The sequence below is a fragment of the Pleurodeles waltl genome, chromosome 8 (assembly GCF_031143425.1).
Source record: "Pleurodeles waltl isolate 20211129_DDA chromosome 8, aPleWal1.hap1.20221129, whole genome shotgun sequence".
Lineage (NCBI taxonomy): Eukaryota > Metazoa > Chordata > Amphibia > Caudata > Salamandridae > Pleurodeles > Pleurodeles waltl.
In genome coordinates, this window is record NC_090447.1 from 157592918 (window position 1) to 157610764 (window position 17847).

Consider the following 17847-nt stretch of genomic DNA (forward strand, 5'->3'; position numbering starts at 1 on the left):
TAAAGTTACGCTGCAGTGCAGGACACTCTAATTACTCCACTTCTTTAACTGGGATTAACCTTTAAATAAATGCTTGGACGTTTATTTAACATATTTTTAATGTTAGTTCTGGGATGAGTAAACACAGCCAAGTGCTGCTGCTGACCAAGGGGCCACAGGTAAAGGCCGGGCCGTACTTTGAGTATCACTGATCTAGTATAAGTAACTTTCAATTATCAAGCAGACTTCACATCAGATGTTTGAAAATTCTGTTCCTTTATGCTTTATATAGTTCTCGAAAAGGGCACAGATTTGTTATTAGATGTTACTTAGGAATCGACTCCCTACATTTCAGAGCGAGAAACGCAGGGCCCTACTAGTCATCCGCTATCTCTCTTCTGTGAGAAGAAAATATATTCTGATTTTCAATTTTTTTTTTCAGCCCCTAGAAGTGAAATTTCTATGGTTGACATGCTTGTCTTACAGTTGAAAATGAGTAACTCAATGTTTCTGGCTCTTTTTTTACTTTGTTCCTCATCTTTTTAGGTCGAGCGGGAAGCGCTTTGACCTGTTGTAAGAATTGTGGGCTTTTAACCACGCCCACCGCACACCCATAACTTTCACTCATTTGTGGGCTTGCCTTTCAAAAGTCCCTTGTTATCATTGGTAAATGCTTTATGTTTGTTCCTCCTTGGGACAGTTTTGTTACGGCCTTGGCCATCGACCCTGTTACTTAGATAACTGCACGATTGCCAATACGTTTGACTGCAAGCAAATTAATTTTTCCTTTTGTGTCTCTACTTCGCGCTCATGCTCATGGCAGCCATGACGCTTTGAATTGGCACGCTTACGTGAACTGTTTTACTTTTAAGTGGCAAGAAAAGTTCAGTTAGGAATTTACAACGCTAATAGCTCTAACTCAACAAACGCGAGACCCATTGCCTTGCAAATGCTTTTTATTCTGTGGATGGCTCGAGAACAAGTACAAGAGCTTCTGTCTGAAACAACATTGGCATCTGTGAAGACACTTCAGTGTCATACGCCAGTCACACCCAACTGATTGGTACTCTAAGATTAACCCTCAACACCAAGACAAATTAAACTCCTGCCTCTCAGCAATGCCGTGTGAATATCATCCAGATGTCTGAATAAAAAACAGCAATAAAACAGATATCTTACTGTTTGGTAAGTCTACTTTTCTCTGATCTCCAGGTTGGTGGCTGGAAAAATGGTGCTTCCCTTGGGCCGAAACCAATACTGCTGAAAATCTTGGCATCACAATTGACTCCTACCTACTTTTCTCAACCCATCTTCTCAACATGGTTCCCCCGCCGTAAAGCTCTGCGAAATGTATTTCTTTGTTCCAGCAGAGACACACAATCCACTTTTCCGTGCCATCATATTTTCGACACTAGATTATAGAAATTAGTGCCCAAAAGTATTCATTGAAAGGTCTCTAAACTGTTCAAAGTACAGCAGCAAGACTAGTCTTTAATATTCCACATCCAAAATCTATTTTGGTTTCACTGAAAGTTTTGCATTGGCTTCCTATATTTAAAAGAATACAATTTACATCGTTTTTCCTGACATACAGGGTACTAAAAAGCACTGGCTCTAAATATTTCTAGGTTCTTTTTACCCCTTATGTGCGAAGTCAGACTCACAGATTGTCAGAACGCAAATGTCTTTCCCTCCCACATTTTTTATAAAACACGGATAGAAGTTTGCTCCTTTGCTCTCTGTGTCGCAAGACTCTGGAACACCTTTCCTTTACACATTCATGAAGCCTCTTCTGATTTTCTTTTTTTGCAATCTGATTAAAACTTGCCTTTTTCCACAATAAGCTTTCACCCCTTCTTTATCTGTTCTGTATGTCTGGGGCTGGTCTTTTAGCAAAGGGGCACTCAGTTTGAGTAACTGTTGGTGCTTTAGAAATGTGTGGAGAAGGCCAAGCCACCTTCTACAGCTGTCATCCCTGTATTCGACCTACCCAGGATACCTGAGGGAAGAGGCAATACTGCAACCCCATAAGATGTAGAAATGCCTAACTTGACTCATTGAGTATTGGTAGATCTAGAAAGTTTGTCTCTGACCTTGTGCCACTAAATTTAAGAACCGGAACAGAAGGATTAAGAGTGGAACAGATATATCACCACTGATCTAACATGAACCTAGCTCCTTGGAGAAACTGAGCCCTTTTCCGGGAACATTCTTATGGCACTGCAAGCATTTCAGTAGAACCTGTTGTGCTTAAGACATTACGGTGTCTGGGTCCACTTGCGATCAGATATGAATAGGGGAGAGGATGGAATAGTCAGAGGCCAGTATTAAAGAGCAAACTGTACACAGATCAATATAATACTATACATATTTACACTACTTTCTACGTATTTTCAATTTCTGGTGCATGGTGAGATTTCTTTGGTGTCTAGAACCTATGTCTGTTGGCTTCTCTAGATCACATCTCCACCTCATGCTTATTTTTCCTAATTGCAGGTCCAGTGGGCAGGTGTGTCTTGCTTTCTCAGATATCTCAGCTTCTCTAAGAGGAGTGATACAGACTGCAGGTCAACCTTGGGGACAGCTGTTGCAGAAGGACACATGCAACCCCTTAGTAGACCCACCTCTCCCAGTTGAAGTAAATTAAGGAGTAAGCCTTCAGAAGGTTGCAAGGTCACAAACATGGAACTGCTCTTTAGGAGACTGCCAAGAGTTAGAAGGAGAAGGGACAGGTGCTTACCCCTATCAAAAATGAAGTGACCTCCATCTGACCCTCTTAAGTATTCTACTTTTTGTCTGAACTACCCCATTCCACAGATGGTTCACTTAAAGAAGAATTGCTCATCTATCTTTGCAGTATGATAAAGTTGAGCCCTCAAAGGAAACAGCAAACAAAGAACCAAGGTTGTTGACCTAGTGCATCAAATGAAAACCAGCTTACGAATCCTAAATATTTAATTAACTAAATGCCACATATGTACTGGTTCCAGCCACATGCACATGTTCAGGCTTTGTCTCTGTGTGTTTCTTGTCCAAACAAACAGAGTCTAGTATTCGTCAAGGCAGAGTGTCATTCTGCAGCTCACCTTCTATGTAGCACTAAAAAGCTTGACCATTTCACCCCAGTCCTTTTGTCTTTGAATTAGTACATTTTGGAATCTCGCTACATATTCAAGACAGCATGTCTCAAAAGTACTCACCTCTCCACTCCATGATATCTTATACAAACAAATCGAAGTCTCTGGTGGCACTAAAGAGCTCAAACGACTGAATTGTCCCTGCGCCCTGAAATTCCAGCGTTTGTGAAGTCTATGCTAACAAACAAATGCCTTCTCTGGGAGTGCCCCCATTTAGATGAAAGTGGCCCTTCCTTTTCTATCTTCAAGAAATGCCATAAAATACCTTACCCACAAACACGATCACCACAAATGTACAGTATCACTATATCAAACCCAATGACTTGGGGGGCTGGGGTAACAGTTGTAGACTCAAAACTCTTGCATGAGGATTGCTACTCCATTTCTCACCGCACAAAATGCAATGCACCAATCTAGTGTGATAAAAGTGGTATACGTCATACATGTAGCATATCTTACAGGTATACAGAGTTAGAGACGTACCACCCTGCACAACGCATGCCCTCGCAAATGGGTTGTACTATGGTGCAAACCCCACCCATATCTTGAAAAGATGAATCCTAATGATCAACTAGGTTGGGATCCAGTGGTAGGGCAAAATATCAAGTTTGTCACATCGACAGAACCTGATTCTGCAGGTGATGTTGCTTATCACAGGACCAAGTATTTTTTGGTCTTCTTAGCCTTAGCATATAACAGAACCATTGTCCCTTTACTAGTTGCTGGATTCCCAACATAAATGCAATTATGGCATCATAAAATGGCTTAAGCTGCCTGGCACCGACAGGTTGGGATTACCTTTTGCTTTTGGGAAACGATGCAGTAGAGCACGCTGATTGTTTTTGCGGCCAGTATTTTGCTGTAATCTTCTGAGAATTTACTGCTGGGGAGAGTGCTGCTTCAGTGAAATTTCACCTGCCCTGACGTGTTGTACTCATGAGTAAGATGCAATAGGTATGATATAGCAAGATGTTGTGGCTCTCACACTACCCTCAATATCAACTCCTTATGTCCGTATTGATACCTTAAAATGCACATCCTCCAGTGCGTAGGAGACAGATTGGACAGTTAGAGACCCAAACCATTTAAGGTGTCCATAATAGAAGGGTGTGGGTTTACTTTTAGGTTTTAGATCACTTTTTATTTTAATTCATCGAATGTGATTAATCTCAAAATACCTTGGACATAGGACATTAAGAATTGTGAATAAATAGAAAGGGAAAGGGATAGAGGGAATAGTAGGAAGTGGGCTTCACCATAAGGTACAAAAGAGAATTAAAGAAAGGCAAAACAAAATTAAGTTTAGGAAAAGAGGATTACGGGTGATAAATCTGAAATGACAAAAAATTATAAAAATGCAAAATGCAAAATGCAAATACATGTCATCCAGTTAGTTAGGAGAAGAGTAACTATTTGAGACACTTCCTGCACTATCAAAGATGTCCTGCTGGATCAAAGACTGAGAAAGCCCAAGAGTCTGTTGCAGAAGAGATACTCCCTTTCAGAACGGGATCAGCCGGCCTGCCGTAAGCGCACTTTGCAGAAGTGAGGGGACTTCATGAGAAGCATGCACAATTTTATTTTATGCAAGCAGTTTGCTACGTTGTGGTCATAATGTCCTCCTTGCTTGTGTTTAAGATGTAGGTGTGCTTTTTCCTTATGCGTTTTCCCAAGTGGTTGAGGATGATATTTAAAAATGCCACTAAATAGACTCAATTCATGATCACAACGCAAAGTGTATTAACTACATTAAAACAGGACAGTGTTAAACATGCATTCTTCTCCTTCAGATTCATTGTGGGGAAGGAAGAAATTCCCTCACATTCCGTGTTGCCCGAAACTGTGTACGCCAAGGCAGAAAAGAAGATAAAAGGAAGTGAGGAGGTTTCAAGACAAATGAAAATCATCACTCTCACAAGAAAACTTATGGATTCCGTGTGAGTATCTGTTGTGGTTTGGGGGCTGTTAAACGTGATGATTGTCTAGGTACATGAAGTTGTTTGCAGATGCATGCCATAATGAGGATAATATCTGATCATCTTCTGATGGATTCTATCCATGAGTAGTGTAAATTATAAATAGGTGTGATTATCATGAAAAGATTGTTAAGAATACTTGTATATCATATATATTTTTGTTCACTTTCATCGATAACAGTGGCACCGTTAAGTACAAATTATCTTTGTTACATCTAGTCTAAGGCTATTTTTGATAGTGCTTGCTAACTACCCTTCCCCTTGACCATTCACCAGTATATGGGTTGCCATCTGAGTTGCTGTGTTATTGGAACTTCTTATTTTGGTTTTTCTGTGTCCTCGGGTCTTCTCAGTCTCAGTGACCAGAGTGTGACCTCGAGAGGTAAAGGTAACAACAGAATGTGTTGGTCCAAATGCTGATACTTGCATCTGTTGGCACGCTGGAGTTATTCACCTCACTGATGGGTTTTCTGGGTGAAGATAGAGGGCTCCAAATGGTTGGGTATAGTAGATGGGAAAATAATTATGGGTGACTCCTTAACTTTCCTAAGAAAGTTCCAAACCAGCTCTGACTGTGCTAATGCTGAAGGACTACCCCATGTTTTTTAATTCAACTTGCTAAGTTGCAGAGTCCTTCGTTTAAACCTTCACTCGTGCCCCTGCTGGCTGTAGGCTGTTAGGGAATACCGCCTGCCAGGGAATCCTCTCCTTTTTAACTTCAAGCGCGCAAGCGCTTTGACCTGTTGTAATCCATCTGTGGGCTTTTAACCACTCCCACCGCATGCCCATCACTATCACTCGTTCATGGGCTTGCCTTTCAAAAATCCTTTTGTTATAATTGGTAAATGCTTTACGTTTGTCTCTCCTTGGGGTGTTTTTGTTACCGCCTTGGACACCGACCTTGTTACATGGATAATTGATGTGTCAATACGTTTGACTGCCAGCAAACTTCTTTTTCCTTTTGTGTCTCTCCTTCGCGCTCATGCCGATGGTGGCAGTGGCATTTTGAATCAGCTTGCTTTCGCCAACTGTTTTACTTTTCATTTTCAATTTATGGGGCAAGAAAAGTCCAGTTAAGAATTTTCAACTCTAATAGCTCTAACTCGAGCAGATGCGAGACCCATTGCATTACAAATGCTTGTTGTATTTGTTTAAAACACAGTGTTTTTTAAAAACTTTTTTTGTCTTCTGAATCCTGCTGACCAGCTATCAGGCTGAGTATCCTCTTTCAGAATGGTGTTCCCTCCATTCCTATTGCAGATCCTGTAAGTACGGGACCAACCTGATACTTGGGCATGTGCCTTGACTAGGTTGTGTTGTTGAGGAGCACACTATATTTTACTTGTATCCAGACATGTTTGTTGCCTTGTTGTGCCACAAAAGCAGCTGTGAGGCCTTCACCTGCAACCTTCAATTTCCTGAATTAAAATGTCAAACGAATTGGAATCTCCGTAATGGCGATTAGCTTTAGGAAAGCTGTAAGCTTCAAAGATTTTGGGCCAAGTGTTCCACATTTGAAAGAGGTTTCAAATAACCTAATGTAATCAATAGTTCTGTGAGGAAAACGTTTCAAAGTTTTGTCAGCCCAGCGTAAGTTATGGGCTTAATTGTTCCATTGGATTGGCAAGATATTGTCTTTAAAATGGTCACTTTGCTGTAATTCATCTGCCTTCCTATCACCAGAGTTCCCACCCGATGGTGGTTTAATTAGGGGAAGAATTCCTGAGCCCTGCCTGGAACGCGTGAATATCCTGTGAACAGAAATTCACTCACTTCCTTTTGTTAACTAGGGTCTCTCTGAACACGGCTGATCATAGATCCACAGGAGACATTCTGCTCATTTTACAACATAAAGGCGTGGAATGTCTTTGTAGTTTAAAGCTTTGGGCAAGTATGCATCCAGATTCATGATTGAAAGACACTCTTGTATCCATACAGTGTGCATATATCAAGGACAATATGTGGAAAAAATATCAACAGGTAAGTCTTCACTTTCCATATCTAACTCCACATATATGTACCTATGCAGTAGATAGATCTTGAAGGCACATAGATGTGGAATTAGGAATAATAAATTTGCACTTCCCAATATGCCCTTATCTTTGGATATTTTGTCCCTCGATATTCTGTCTTTGATATTCATGTATCACAATATTGTTGGTGTCGATATTCAGTCAGACAGTCTACTCCAGCTTGTCTTTTGTTGTTGCTGATGAATTTTAACTCTACTGTCATGGGGTTAAAATGGAATTAAACCTTTCATGTCCAGGTTGTAATGGGGAGATGCAATCTTTCAGGTGGCTGATATTGCGGTCAGTGAGATTTTTAAGTACAGGCAGCCTACTGATACATCATTATGTTTTCCTTGGCCAGGACTATACTGAGTGGTTTCATGTGAACCCGGAGATACAGTACAGGTCTCTGGGATGCTTTCTGAATTCTGATTTGTTGTGGAGTTTTTGTGTGTGTTTTTGTTGAACTTTCCAAGGAATGAAAGTGGGTGATTGGGTGAGAGTTGCTAAGTAACTTGGGACAAAGTTGACCTTTGTTAGGTCTTAAGGTGGACAGGATTTTCAACACCAGAAAGCAAAAGGGAGACCCCTGTGTCACAGGAGTGAATCATTGACCCAAAGCACTTGACTGAGGCAGGGTATGACCATACAGTCCCAACACAGCAGGTGCTGAAATGAGGCGGTATAGGGAAATCAGTATTTCCTTTCGTTTTACTCCACATCTACCTACCTAAAGCCTGCAAATGTCCGACTTTGGGCACTATCATAGCTAGATAATCTATATTTTCTGCAAACTAGTCTTTCCAAAATGTAGCTGTAAAAAACCTTGAATAATGGGTGTTCACTCGCTTGCACGCCAAGTAGTGCAACAGGGGGTCTGCTTGATCCAAGCCATTCTTTCTGTAAATAACATCAAACTAGTATAAACATTCAATGAAAGGATATCTGTTTTCATTATTCACTTTTTGGGAGAGCCCAAATATATAATATTCCAAATCATTCTCAAGCTTTTTTCAAGATATTAGCATTATTACTAAAACTGTACTCATTATTTCCCGATACTAATCTATCACTAATTCTTGTTGGGTTCCAGAGTACCGTGCTACTCACCGAAAAGCGCTTCAACGCCTCATCAGGGGTAGTAAGCGCTATATAAATACGATTACAATACAAAACAATACAATTATTTTCCATCGAAGATAATACCTGTCTCATTGCATTTCTGAGCTAAATAGCGCCCTTTCTTTAGGAGTGTATATTCCATCTGGGTAATCACGAAACAAGAATACGACAGAATAATTCACTTGACTGTTACATTATGGATTTCCATCTGGTTTATTCTTTAAGGGTTTGGGCCCTTCCCTGAAGCACGAACCTTGTCCTCTGTCCATGATCTGGGAAAAATAATAATCTCTTACTCAGTAGTGCTTTAAAAAGCATTGCCATAGCGTCCCTCGAGTAATTTACTTTCACAGACACCGTTTTAGGTCTCAGTAAGGCACATGTAGTTGTCTGTTGACCTCGTGTTACCAATACATTTAAACAGTACATGTCAGGAGTAGTACAGAAAGTGTGGTATTGAGCTTTCATGGGTTTTTCGTAGTTTGTATCATCACTTGTGTGAGTTGTCCATCAAGGCCATGGGTATTTCATGGATTATAACGTGCTTTTGTGTTCCCATTGGTGATGGAGCTTTCAGAGCCCTTTTGTTAGCTATGACTTTCCTGAGTTGATGACATTTTAACTGCTGGTTTATGTATTTTGTGTGTAGGAATGATGTCCTCTCTATCTTCATGCAGAATAAAGCTACTCAATAATCACCCTTGCAAGTTCATTTGTGTTACTTTGCTGTCTTGATAATATGCTGTTGAATTTGTAGATTTAGTTTTTTGCAAAGTGAAGTCTTGCATGGACATAAGCATTCTTACCGCTGTGCAGAATGTGCCGGTCCATTGCATCTACTATGCTACACTTTACCCATTATGCCTTTTCAGTTCAACTCATACACTGCACTCTTCATCTTTTCACTCGTTTTGTAATATTCTTCTTCAAAGACACAACTTCACTCTGACAATGCAGTTTTTCAACAAATGGACCTCTCTACTCATATCTTCCATATTGTCCTAGCCCAAAAGTTTGCTTCACTGTGACTTTTCTTTCTAGGAAAGCTGGGAGCAAAACGTGCAAAGCCTCCCAGGACTGGAATCAACACATATAAAGATATCAAGTCACTTAACTATTACCAAACAAAAAGCAAACCTTTTTGCTTAGCCACTGCATGTTAAAAAAAAAAAAAAGCCAAACCTATAGATGTTTTGTGTTTTCCAATGGTGCGGGAAGGGGGAATACTAACGCTTTAGATCCTAAATATAATGCAGAGTTTTGAACGTCATCAGTGTTTTAAGTACTGTTGTTTCATTCATAGATGCAAGCATGGGCCGAGGCACCGATGTTGCAAGCATTATGAAGATAATTGCATTTCGTATTGCATTAAGGTACGTTTAACACAACACTTTTCTAATAACTGAATTGCATTCGTATCCAAAAGGAGGCGACACAAAAAATGTGGCCACATCCGCACGTTCTATTCATAAGCTGCAAGTTCATGGGCTAGAGAGCACATCCGGTAATTCTATGGTCTCTTGTGTGTGACAGCTTTTTCGGTGCCTGCCACCTGGACAGTCGAACTTAAAGAAACTTTACTATGTGTCTGCGGACAGATTCGTTGCATATTATTTTTATCTTTTCCCTTTCAACATATTGTAGAGAAACAAAATACAAATATCAGCTGGAAGGAGAGGGGGATTTTTTGACTTGCTCGTGCAGTGCACACATCCAAGTACAAATAGGCAATGATCATGCCCGTCATTTTGAATAAAGAAAATAGTTTCTCAGATCTCAGTAAGAACCTAAAACATGTACCACATGGACGTCAGGTGTAGTAGCTTCTAACCCTCCGCAGATCATTGGCTCTGCGGGGTAGGGAGGAAGCAGTGCGCAGCCCAGGGGGATAGAACAGCGCAGGGTCCAAGGTGCAGCGGCTGACGTGGCCAGAGAAAGAGATACATATGAGAAATAGAAAAAAATGGAGGAAACAATGTTAGCAAAGTTGTGGAACTAAAAGGAGAGAAAATGGAGGGAGCTGGTAAGCAGAGGGGTGAGTGATGTGATGTGATATGATGAGGAATGGGAGGGCAAAGGAGCATAAAGTAAGAACATTGGAAGAGATGACTACAGGAGGATGAATGCACATGCCAGAAGTGATATGTGGCAGCCGGCTGTTGGACTAAGAGAAGGGAGAGAGAAGTGACTGTGCTCCAGAGACATATTGACTACAACCTGTGGGCAAGAGAGGCTGATGGCTGGAGTTTTACCCCCGTCCCTTTTCTCTTTTCATTTTATTAGCTGTCTCTGCCAAATCTAGAAGGGGAGGCTTTGCAAAATTGCAGTCGCTGTGTCTTGCTGTAACGTATTAAAAATAGAAAAATGGATAGGGGCTAAAATGTCCATGTCACTTATTTATGTTCTTAACTTTGGCATTCATGTTGGACTTCTATCTGCTCACTTATATTAGCACCAAAACAATTAGATGGCATATTCACCACAGGCCTTAGTGACAAACGTGAATAAGCACAAGATATCTTCCTTTTTCCATTTACTTTCAACAAGTGCTGCTTTATGTTACTTTGTTGGTAGAATTTAAATACCTCTCAGTGAATTTTGTAATGAACACAATGTCTGAGTTCAATTTAATTTCATTTTAAAGCAGAATCCACTTTAAATTTGCTAAGTCCATGACCTCCTATATTTGTGGCATCGCTCAATCCAAGCTGTTTATGATTTTAGCTCTTCAGTCTTTCCTCTCCTTCTTTGGGTGTGTAATGTATGTACAAGTGAGACAGGAGCCATCTTTTAACCAGCAGGAGCCTGAAATTTTCTAGCTTTTGCAACAAGAATATTAGATTCTATTAAGGATACAGAGGCGTGGATTATGCTTCTCTATCTTTACTACTCCAAAACACAGCAGCCAATAAAAAAATAATAAAAACAGAAAACACACTACAATATCAGGCTTTGGACCACGCCCCTCAATAATCCGATGCCAGATTGAGGTGGGTGTATGGAGGGAGTGGGCTGCACCGCGTCTGTCCTTATCTGCAGAACTTAGTGTTGCATTCAGAAAAGTAGGAACTCATAAGAACACACATGAGCACGGGCGTAGCGTGGTCAGTACGATTGGGGAGGTGTGAGCCTCAGATTTTCCAACAATGACATTGGCATTTAATGTGAAAACGAGGAAAGGGCATGTGAGAGGGGCTTTAGGGGGAGTGGAAAGTGAGATGAGTGCCGCTTGGTGGGGGTGCTAAATTAGAGAAAACACAATGGGCCCTCATTATGAGTTTGGCGGGCGACAGAGGCTGACGGTGGCATATATTACAACCGCCGAGACCACCAGGCTGTCGACTGGCGGCAACCTGGCGGTCTGACGGTGGCGCTTTCGCCAAGGTCGTAGTGTCGCTGTCAGACTGCCGCTTTGGCGGCGGTCCGACCGTGACCCACCAGGGTCATAATGAGGCCCAATATTTTGTAAACTTGCCAAGATTTTTTAAGACTTTCAAAACATAAAATGGAGAAAGTGTGTGTGCATTTTTGTCTGTCACTATGTAAAAATCCTGGGAAATTCTGACGGACACCTCACTATACCCCACTGAAAGCACCTGTACCCAACTATTAATTCGAAAATACATTTTTTAGGGGGTGTAACCAGTGGCGGCTCCTCCGCTAGGGCGGAGGAGCGTTGCCCCACTGTTTTATGCAGTGAAGGAAAGGAACAGCCAGGAGTAGAAAGTGCACAGAGCCCTACTTCCTTTCTGAGCGCCAAAGCAGGGCGCTCAGACCAATCACAACGCTGCTGTCATGCTGTTGACAGCAGCATCGTGTTTGGAGTGGAGTCTGTAAGCCTGTGTGATTCCGGGAGTCTGAGAAGGAAGGAGAGATGGAATTGTCTCTCCTAACATAAAAGGTAAGTTTTTTACAGTTTATTTAATTATTTTTTTATTTTTAATACCCCACACCCCCCGTTGACAAGTGGCCACCACTGGGTATAACACTCCAAACACCCCTCTGAAGCTACGCTCGTGCACATGAGACTTCGAAAGCAGTACAGGACCATAACAAAATATCATATTTAAGTGCCCCTCTTTTATTCTCACAACTTCACCCATGTTTTCAAGCATGCAATTGGAGGCCAGTGGTGGGTGTATTCTTTTTTATATTGCATTGCTTCTGCTGATTTATTTCTGATTTAAAAAAAAAAAATCTCACTACAGTGTGAAATAAAATAAATATTATGTATTTATGGCTAAGTGACACTTGAAATTATTTACAAACACAATGGCATTAGAAAGGTGAAAAATCTGGCCTTTTGAATTTCCTGATTGCACTGTTACAAACTGATGCTTTGAGAAGATTGTGATGCAAATATTATTTGCATTTCACCTAAGTTGCATTAAGTGTGTTGAGCTAGGCAGGGACCAGTGTGTACAGCTCACCTTTTAATTATCATCAATCTATGTTATTTCCAGTGCTAAGTTTTAAAATGCAACATACATGTATTACATCGCAGTGAGTTTAGCAGGTACTCTATAGGGGGTCGAGAGAGAGAGTGTGGGTGTGGGTGGGTGTGTGTGTGTCTGTGTTACCCTCCCCCACAGTTCTTGGAGCATACAAGGGAGGACGAAGGGCCATGTGTATGAACACATTTTCGCATAGACACAAAATGGGTAAAACCCTTTGATACATCTGGCCCGAAATGTCCCCCAGAGATTTTATCAATTGGAAAGTGAAGATCATAGGTGACAGACAGAGCTTGTCTCTTTGAAGACATGCTGCACAACCATTAAATCCTCTAGAAGTGTCTCTGCTAGGGCTCCAAGACCTCTTTGTTTCATTGATCATTTAATTGCAGGCATTGAGATTTTGAGCCTCTCATAAATCCTTCTATTTGTCCAGCGAGAGAGTAAGGGATGCTAGGGATGATCATTTTTTATTAACTTATTTTACTTTTGGTTTGGCCGAGGACAGAAAAAAAAGGATTTTCGGAAAGACTCAACACCGCAGCCACAGTTATGAAATAATCAGTAAACAAAAAAAATATGTCTGGCATTAAAGTACTAACAAATGTATCACAGGTAATCATAAATGCTGCCTTTATACATTGTATGCACAAATATTCATTACATTAAAGCCTGTCCTACGGACTTCGCCAGTGCTGGGAAAACTAGTGAAGAAATATTGCTTTCTGTGTAGAATGCATATAGTAGAAAATTAACTGTATGTGAGAAACAGCATAGTTGAGTTTATTTTTTCAGTTTTAGAATAATCCATCATGCATTCTAATGCAAGCACTTCCTGGAAGGTGGAAAGATACATTATCAGCTGATATCACACAGTAACCCCTCCCCAGAATTCCAGATACAGGTGTATCGATCACTGTGGGGAGGGAGGTGGCAATAGAAATAATAGGGATAACAAATGGGCCACTGAGGGTTGCCTTAGAAATGACGAATTACTGGGGAGTCAGTAATTTGATTTCCAATTCTTCCCAATATTTCATTCTTAGGCTGCCCTTGCTTTCAGTAGGCACATTTCCTGAGTAAGTGTTAAGGTGTTTGTGGGGCTCAGGAAAGGAAAGCATTAAGGGGTAGTAAGAAAACTTTAGACTTCAGGGAAGAGTATCATTAAAGGGTAGTAAGGGTTTTTACGGTTTAAGGGAGAGTATTGTTATGTAGTACTTAGGTCTTCTAGAGTTTAGTGATGGATAATAATAATGGTTAGTAAGTTTTATGGTTCTAGGAACGGGTATCGTTAAGGTGGTTGTAAGTTTCAAAAAAGGGTATTGTTAAGGTTTGCAAGTGGTTTTAGGGTCCAGGAAAGGGTAGCATTAAGTGGTAGTAAGAGGTTGTTAGGGTTCAGGGAGTGGTTTCGTTAAGGATTAGTTAAGTGGTTTTTTAGGGTCAGAGATTTATAACATAAGGGAGAGTAAGGAGTTTGTAAAGTTCAGGGAAAGATAGCCTTAAGGGGTTCGTAGGGTGTAGGGATGAGTAGCGTTAAGGGGTAGCAAAGAGTTTTTCAGGGTTCAGGGAACAGTAGAGCTAAGGGGTAGTATGGGGTTTGAAGTTCAGGGAAGGGTAGCTGTAAGGGTTAAAAAAGGCTTTTAAGGTTTCAGAGATGTGTTGCATTAAGGGGTAGTAACATGTTTTAGGGTTCAAAGACGGGTAGCTTTAGATGATAGTAAGGGGTTTTTGGGGTTCATGGAAAGGTCATGATAAGTGGTAGTAAGAGGTTTTTAGGGTTCAGGGAAGAGTAATTTAAAATTACAATGGTTAAATACATAAAAATGTTAACTTTTAAGTATATTAAACATATTAGTAGTGTATGCTTCCAAAATTAAATACATTTAACATTAAAACTAAATTAAGTTTTGGGAGTAGAAGAGCTTGAAAGAAGTCTCTCCAGGCCCGAAAATCTTAAAATTAGGAATTAGGAAAAAAAATCATTCTTCCAAGCAGTGCAATGCTAAGGTACCTCTGAATTTGATGATGGAAAGGGAAAGGGCAGGTGGGTGGACTGCAATGCAGCAACACATTCCTATAGACTGACCTCTTCCAACCTGTGGCGCTGCCAGAGAAGAACAAACACCATAATTATTCAATTATCTAGGAGAGGCATAGTTTTGACTGAAAGATCAAGCTGCGTTTGACACAATAGCTAGACTTGATAAAGAGTTCTGGGTCACCGAACCTGATGAATTTATAATTACAGCTCTTGGGAGGGTAAGCACTTTATCTGTGGAAGCACACTGCTTCTGCACAATCAACACTTACTCCTGTCCAACGTCTTTTGAGCAGAGTGAAAACCCCTTTCTGTAGTACTACTGGAACTCCTTTTTTAGGTTGATCACTTAAAGTCTAGTAATAGCTGCTCTGTTAAGCCAGGCCTAAAAACCACAAGATCACCCATGACTTCACAGCATTTGCTCCTTGGCTTACCGGTTTCCAAAGAGAGGCTTGTTAAGTGCAACATGAGTTCATAAATGCATGTTCTGTCACTGTTTGATCTTCACTGTCTGTGGGAACTTTCCACACACAAAAGCACACCTTTAAAGCTTATGACTAGACACATGTCTAGTGTCAGTTTCATTGAAAGTGCGATGAGTGCATTTATTTAACTCCATATACTAACACTAATTGAATAACAATATTAAATAACTTAACACAAAGCACTAATCTTTCATGGTGAACAGAAGAGAGAAACCTGTAGCCCTACAGTCTCTTAAACTGTAAAATATGGAACCCCAGATTCATATCCCACTTTCCCGACTTGTCTAAGTTGTGGCACCCATAGCCCATCGCTTTACTTCACTATCTATCATTTTCCTTAACCACCAAGTTTGAGGGCACAATTCAGTACAGGATCAGCCCTCTATAAAAACCTCACATTTAGCTAATCTGAATTAATCTGGTTTCACACCTAATGACATAATAGGACATATAAATGGAGACTATCACAAACACTTTTGTATAACTCGTGGCAACATTGTAAGGAGCTTGGGGATAGTCTTGAATGTTTCATGTTTTTAAAAAACAAGAACCAAGACAGTTCTGGGTCGGTTCTCTTCAAAGCTGTTGGTGCTCACCCTCTTTACCCCCTCACAAATGTAGTGTCTCTTAAGCCTTTGAATCCCATCATGTTCGGATCAGCATTTCATCCTTCTCAGTGAGATTTGAGCAAAATATTGATTTCTGTAAAAGAATGAGCCATTCTCACTACCTTTGGCAATATGTGATGTTTTCGTTTACCGCAAATTCTTTTTTTCTCAAAAATTAATTCTCAGGATCCCCTTGTCTTAGTCGGAAAAACATCGGTAGCTTTTCTGATGAAGCCAAGAAGTGACATTACCCAGCTTCTCATGATGCCACTGTAAAGGATATAACACTTTTTATTATCTCACTGTAACACCACAATAACAATTGTAAAAATAAATATATAGAGTGTAAAATGTATCACTCTCCTAAGGCCACAGTCAGTGTGGATTTTCCTTTGCCATAAACACCCATTAAGCAGGGACTCACTAGGAAAGCTCAACCTGCCATTCGGCTTTTAGGTCAATAAACTGACAACTATTAAATTGCATAGTAATAGGAGTTCAAATACAAATCACGCAGGAGCCTAGAAACAAGTTGCGGACAAGTGCTTTTTAGAAGAATCCAGTTACTAATTATGAGGAAATGTGAAAGATGTTTTCTGAATGTATTGCAGTTCCTTCGGGCAATTGTGGAAGGATGTTTGCAGCTGTAAGTATTGTACGTTTTCTGATTCCTGTTAGCAGGACTAGTTTCAGAAGTGTTGTTTAACTCTTTCTACCTCTCCTCTTATTTTCTCCCTCTCCTCTTATTTTCTCAGTCTCTTCTTATTTTTTCTCTCTCCCCTTATTTTCTCCCTTCTTTCCTCTTTTCTCTCTCTCCTCTACCTTCAGACACTTAATTGTCCACTTCTCTGCACATCATTAACTCCTCATTTTCCACCACTCAGAGCTTTCTCTGCCCCCTACAGTCCTTGCCCCTGCTTGTTGTCTTCCCTTCATCAAATATGACACAAAGGTTCATGTTGCCCTGCACCTCTCACCTGGAAATGTCCTTTTTTCCTTATTCTCCCCACTACCCAGGGCTCCCCTTCCACTGTCTTTCCAAATACTCTCACACAGTTCTCTTCATAATTATTGTTTCCTCCTTTGTCCTTCAGCTTCTTGACTGCCTTCTTCTCCTTACCTTTCATTCCTTAGTTCTTTCATTGCAGAATACGTCTTTGTACCCCACTCTACCCTACACTACAAATCCAGTATTCCCTGTACATTCCTCCCAGTCCTTCGTCCATCCATCAACCTTCTCTAGCCTTTATTTTCCCTCAGCCTTTCTGCTGCCCCATCCTCCTCTTGTCATCCATTCAGTCTCCTGCAGTTTACCCCAGTCATCCAGCTAGCCAAGGGAGTAAATACCCCTGGGTATTACCTGAATCAAATAATTGTGAATCCTATCATGTCTGTATCAGCCCCACATCCTTCATAGTTTTCAGTTTATCCATCGAAGGATGTGGGGCTGATACAGACATGACAGGAGTCACAATTATTTGATTCAGGTAACAACCAGGGGTATTTACTCCCTTGGTTCCCTTGTTCTCGCTCCTTTAATTCTTTCTGCCTTTGTGCCCCTTTCGTGTCCCCTCTTTTCTATCCTTTTCCTCTTTCTGATCAGTCTCATCCATTCCTTAACTTAGCTACGCTCCCTCTTTCTCTTTCTGTGAGAAAGTGGTTTATTAGTTGGGCTGGATGGTAGTTCTTTTTAGGTCTAGTAAAGATTTAAGTGATTTAAACCTGAGCTCAAACCCCAGTAGCTATGGCACAGAGTAGACAGACTGAACTTAAGAGGATGTATACCGCATTTGGAAGTACCAAAACAGTTAAAGTCGAAAACACAAAACAATAAAAATCCACAATGGGAACACAAAGAAACTAAAACAACAAAAATACCATCATGAGATCTGTAGATATGAATTTTTAAAGTTTGTAAATAAAGATAGTGCCAAAAAGCTAAAAGTGCCAACTGTGGGCAACTTGTCTTGCTAGACCGGGACAAAGATAAGGCTTAAGGCTGACATCATGGAGCACTGATCAGATACTGATAC

General features: G+C 40.6%; 1 protein-coding gene across 1 annotated transcript in view; it reads left to right on the forward strand.

The window, feature by feature from the left end:
• TMEM135 (transmembrane protein 135) overlaps nucleotides 1-17847 on the forward strand; it is a 943226-nt gene that overhangs the window by 842465 nt on the left and 82914 nt on the right. The window contains exons 8-9 of the mRNA XM_069203998.1: nucleotides 4907-5053; nucleotides 9530-9599. Coding sequence (XP_069060099.1) covers nucleotides 4907-5053; nucleotides 9530-9599 — 217 coding nt within the window. The remainder of the gene's footprint in view (nucleotides 1-4906; nucleotides 5054-9529; nucleotides 9600-17847) is intronic.